Source organism: Galeopterus variegatus, unplaced genomic scaffold (genome assembly GCF_000696425.1).
Source record: "Galeopterus variegatus unplaced genomic scaffold, G_variegatus-3.0.2 Scaffold21, whole genome shotgun sequence".
Taxonomy (NCBI): Eukaryota; Metazoa; Chordata; class Mammalia; order Dermoptera; family Cynocephalidae; genus Galeopterus; species Galeopterus variegatus.
The window spans coordinates 553,101-553,827 of NW_007726132.1; the positions used below are offsets into that span (position 1 = coordinate 553,101).

The 727-nt window shown below is 71.8% G+C and overlaps 1 protein-coding gene across 1 annotated transcript in view; it reads right to left on the reverse strand.

Moving 5' to 3' along the window:
• The window catches only part of ASMTL (acetylserotonin O-methyltransferase-like), a 25,181-nt gene extending 24,677 nt beyond the window's left edge, over positions 1-504 (reverse strand). Inside the window, exon 1 of the mRNA XM_008568064.1 lies at positions 360-504. Coding sequence (XP_008566286.1) covers positions 360-452 — 93 coding nt within the window. The 5' untranslated portion in view covers positions 453-504. The remainder of the gene's footprint in view (positions 1-359) is intronic.
• Positions 505-727: the final 223 nt, after the last annotated feature.

A 727-nucleotide genomic window follows, 5' to 3' on the forward strand; every position in this document is an offset into this window, starting at 1 on the left:
CCTCCCCCACTTGCCCCTCCCACTCCCCTCCCCCCACCTGCATACAGGGCCCCTCCCTCAGTATCTCCTTTTATTCCCAGCCCCAGCTCACCGCAGACAGCCTCCTCTCACGCTGGACTGTCCCCCACCCCCTGCTCCAGGACTGCTACCCTCAAGCACCTGGCCTGGGCCGGGCAGCCCCTCAGACCCTACACCTGACCCCAGCCTACCGGGAACTAGGTCACTAGGCCCTGACCCCCATCCCGCAGACTTCCTGGTCACTAGGCCCTCCGTCCCCGTCCACAGCCGCCCCCGCTCCTCGGCTGTCCCCCCTCCCAGGATAGTGGCCCCCGACACCGCCGCAGCAGCAGGCCCCTCACCGCGTTGCTGAGGATCTCCCGGCGGCGCGGGGAGGCGCTGGCCAGCACCACGCGCTTGTGCAGCAGCTTCCCGACCACCGGGCACAGCGCCATGACTCCCGATACCCGTGCCCACCGCGGGAGGAGACCCGGGACCTGCGTGCCGGCTCCGCGCCTGCGCACCGCGCCCCAGAGCAACGCACCCGCAGGAGCCCCGCCCTGGAGGGCACGCCCCCGACACGCCCCGAAGAGATGGGGGCCCCCTCCGGCGCGGTGAGGGGCATCTGATGATGGGGGACCCCCCCGGGTAGGGGGAGGGGTATCTGGTGATGGGGGGCCCCGCGTGTAGGGAGAGGGGGATCTGATGATGGGGGGCCCCGCGGGTAGGG